Source organism: Pinus tabuliformis, chromosome 9, assembly GCF_031772625.1.
Source record: "Pinus tabuliformis cultivar Carrire ecotype Pingquan chromosome 9, CPIR1, whole genome shotgun sequence".
Classification (NCBI taxonomy): Eukaryota; Viridiplantae; Streptophyta; class Pinopsida; order Pinales; family Pinaceae; genus Pinus; species Pinus tabuliformis.
Genome location: NC_142307.1, coordinates 701,885,143 through 701,888,370, shown reverse-complemented (window position 1 = coordinate 701,888,370; position 3,228 = coordinate 701,885,143). Strand labels below are relative to the sequence as shown.

Sequence of the window (3,228 nt, the reverse complement as noted above, 5' to 3'; positions counted from 1 at the left end):
GATGTCACTTGCTTTTCAATAAAGTCGGTTCGTTGAATTAGGTCGTGCTTGTTTCATTGATCCGTCGCGTTAGCTGCATATATATAGCCATTGATTGCGCAGAGGTTATTCGCATCCTTTACCTCAGCAGTTGAATATTAATTTTCCGTGGAAGTAGTGCGTGTGCAGATCCCGTAATAGAGAGAGAGAGTTTGTTGAACTGTGTAAAAAAATGGATTCTGAAGGTGTTCAGATGTGCGTTAAAGGGTGTGGATTTTTTGGAAACTCGGCAACGGGAAATATGTGCTCAAAGTGTTACAAAGACCATCTTCTCAAACTGAAAGTAATCGCCACTCCCCCGCTCGCCATAGACGAGCAGGCCACGAATATAGAGGCGGCTGGTGGTCAGGCTGATGTTGGGCAGTCTAAACCTACGCGATGCTTTAATTGCAGGAAACGCGTTGGATTAACAGGTTTTAAGTGTCGTTGCGGGAATACTTATTGCGGTGTCCACCGACTTCCGGAAGAACATGGATGCTCGTTCGATTACCAGACACGTGGACGCGAGGGCCTGGCGAAGGCCAATCCGCTCGTTAAAGCCAGCAAAATTGACAAGATAGCGGAATTAAAATAAAAGCTGACTGTAAAGTGAGTAAACATATTTCAATAAAAGTGATCTTAAAAATATTGTACGAAATATAATTAAACATCAAGAAACAAAACTATGTGCATACAAGTTGTAATGTGTAAGTTTGCTTAGTGCAAAAAACTAAATAGATGTCCATGAATTCTCATACTATTATCACTTATTTATTAAAAATGTTTTATAAATGTGTCTTTTTATAATTATTTAAAATAAGCTATTAAAATTATTAATTATTTATATTTCAAATTAAATAATTTCAAGATAAAGAATGAGTAGATTTTTTATTTAAATATGGTACGTTCATTCGCAAACAAAATTAAGATTTTATATAGTGATTTCTTGCTTTTTAGTTTGGTTAGCGTACTTACTATACAAGTCTTCTTTGTAGTGTATACCAAAATTCCCATTCACAGATTTCTTATACCTGTAAATTCTACAAAATTGAAGTAACAAAAATTTACATTTGCATTTTGTCATTTGAAAACAAAGAGAGAACCTAAAAGACTAAAAGTATAAAAGTCTAGAATTAAAGTAACAAAAATTTACATTTGCATTTTGTCATTTGAAAACAAAGAGAGAACCTAAAAGACTAAAAGTATAAAAGTCCAGAGGTGTTGGATTGTTCAGGTCTATATTGGTGGAGATTACATTGGCATTCTGTTATAGGTCCTGTTCAGTGGAGTCCATGTTGTTCTTGCTGCTCTCTGCCATCGTGAGTTTTAGCTGCTCAATTTGTTGAGACAATGTTTCCACTTCATCCTCTAGCTAATGGATTTTGTCCATCTTTTCTAATTGTTTCTCGTGCATTCTTAGATTCTCCAAATTCCAAGTGCTCCTGCTCGCAAGTGGTGCAGATAGGTTGATTTCTCCTTCCAGCTTTGCGACTTCTAGCATGTTGTTGTCGTGACCTTGGCCTCTGATTACCCCAAGAGCTCGATCAAGGATTTTCATCTACACTTTGGCCCCTCGGATCCATCTTTTGACATCCCAGAATGTCGTAATTCCTTATGTTCCCCTCACTCAAGTAGGAGATATCCTTGACCCACTAGTCCACCTCATAAGCCAGCTACGCCCCCTAATGATATATCCCTAGACCCCCTCATAGACTAGAAGAATAGAAGTCTTCTCACCAGTTGTAGACTCATAGTCGATTGAGATCAAGCAAACATCCCAATTTAGTGGAATAACATTACTAGCCCCAATAACTCCACCCTACACCACACCACCTTCTCCTTCGGAATCACTACTCTAGGGCCTTGGCCCTGGCCCCCTCCCAGTCAAGAAGCTTGAGAAGTTTCATAACAACTGTCGTATAAAAAATGTCTAATTTCGATGATCCTCCCTCTGCAGGTCGGCATCCAAGCCTTTCCTGTGGGGTTGAACCAAATTCCACTTCCATTTCAACAGAATAACAATTCCCAGCACTACGCTACCCCTCAGACAAACCAAAACACTTAGACTTGCCAACCCTTGCAGCGTCCCACCCAAACTTTTTGACTCTCCGGGCTCCCTGGGATTCTTTCCAGCAACCTAGTCCCCACTACAAACACTCAACGACCTCAGGTTCAGCCTCAAGGCCTGCGCAGAGGCCACCTAAGTAGGAAGGAGCATTAACCCATGCAAACTACTATGACCATTATTCCTTATATAGCAATAACTGTGTCGCGAGATGTTGTAGTACCTGGTGAGGAAACTGATGGAGCTATGATCTCGATGATCTTCCATTAATTGCTAGCCTTCCACCTTAATTTCCCAGCATTGATCATTGTCTGCCATTCTCCTTTTGAGTTTCCTCCCACGAGTGTTTAAGATCAATCTATGATCAGGAAGTAAATGTTGCAGGAAGGATAGAAATTATTTGGAATCCAGCAGAAGTCCTAATTGACTGGTGGATAGGAATGCCAAGAATCCTGACAGGGAGATTCAGGTTCATAGGGCAAAGTGAATGGGTGGTGATCTCGGCTGTCTACGGGCCTCATACTCGAGATGATAGAGGCTTGTTCCTCAATCAGTTGGCAACGCTAAGAAATATGCACTAGGAGCAGAGATGGATCCTGGCAGGAGACTTTAACTTAATCACTTCTAGAGAAGAGAAAAAGGGTGGAATAAGAAGAGAAGAACTGGAGATGGAAAGATTCAGAGACATTCAAGCAGAACTAAGGGTCTTTGATATCCCAACTATAAATGGGAAATTCACCTGGAATAACAGAAGAGGAGGGACAAAACAAATTGCTTCAAGATTGGACAGATTCTTAATCTCAGAGCACATAATTGGGCTGGACATCTTTTATGAAGCCTCTATCCTACCCAAAATAGGGTCTGACCACTGGCCAATAAAGCTTGAAATAGCCTCGAATAATCCGATTAAAAAGAGGCCCTTCCGGTTCGAGTTCTTCTGGCTCAGAGCTCCTGATTTCCTCGACAAAGTAATGAGCTGGTGGCAGGACAACAAGAGTGGAAATGAAGGCCGCAACAAAATGCACTCTTTTCAGCTCAGACTCAAAGAAATCAAGAGCAAAATCAAGAAGTGGAACAGGGAAGAATTCGACAATATTCAGCAGGAGCAAGGCAAACTCCAGTCTAGATTGGAAAGAATACAATAG

The 3,228-nt window shown here is 40.7% G+C and overlaps 2 protein-coding genes across 2 annotated transcripts; both read left to right on the top strand.

The window, feature by feature from the left end:
* The first annotated feature begins 211 nt into the window (after nt 1-211).
* LOC149150602 (zinc finger A20 and AN1 domain-containing stress-associated protein 8-like) lies at nt 212-613 on the top strand. The gene has a single exon (XM_089442870.1). The coding sequence runs from the start codon at nt 212-214 to the stop codon at nt 611-613; it is 402 nt and encodes a 133-aa protein (XP_089298996.1).
* A 2,138-nt stretch (nt 614-2,751) lies between these two features.
* Nucleotides 2,752-3,228, top strand: LOC149150601 (uncharacterized). Its single transcript, XM_089442869.1, has one exon. It carries the CDS (start codon nt 2,752-2,754, stop codon nt 3,226-3,228), a length of 477 nt encoding a protein of 158 aa, XP_089298995.1.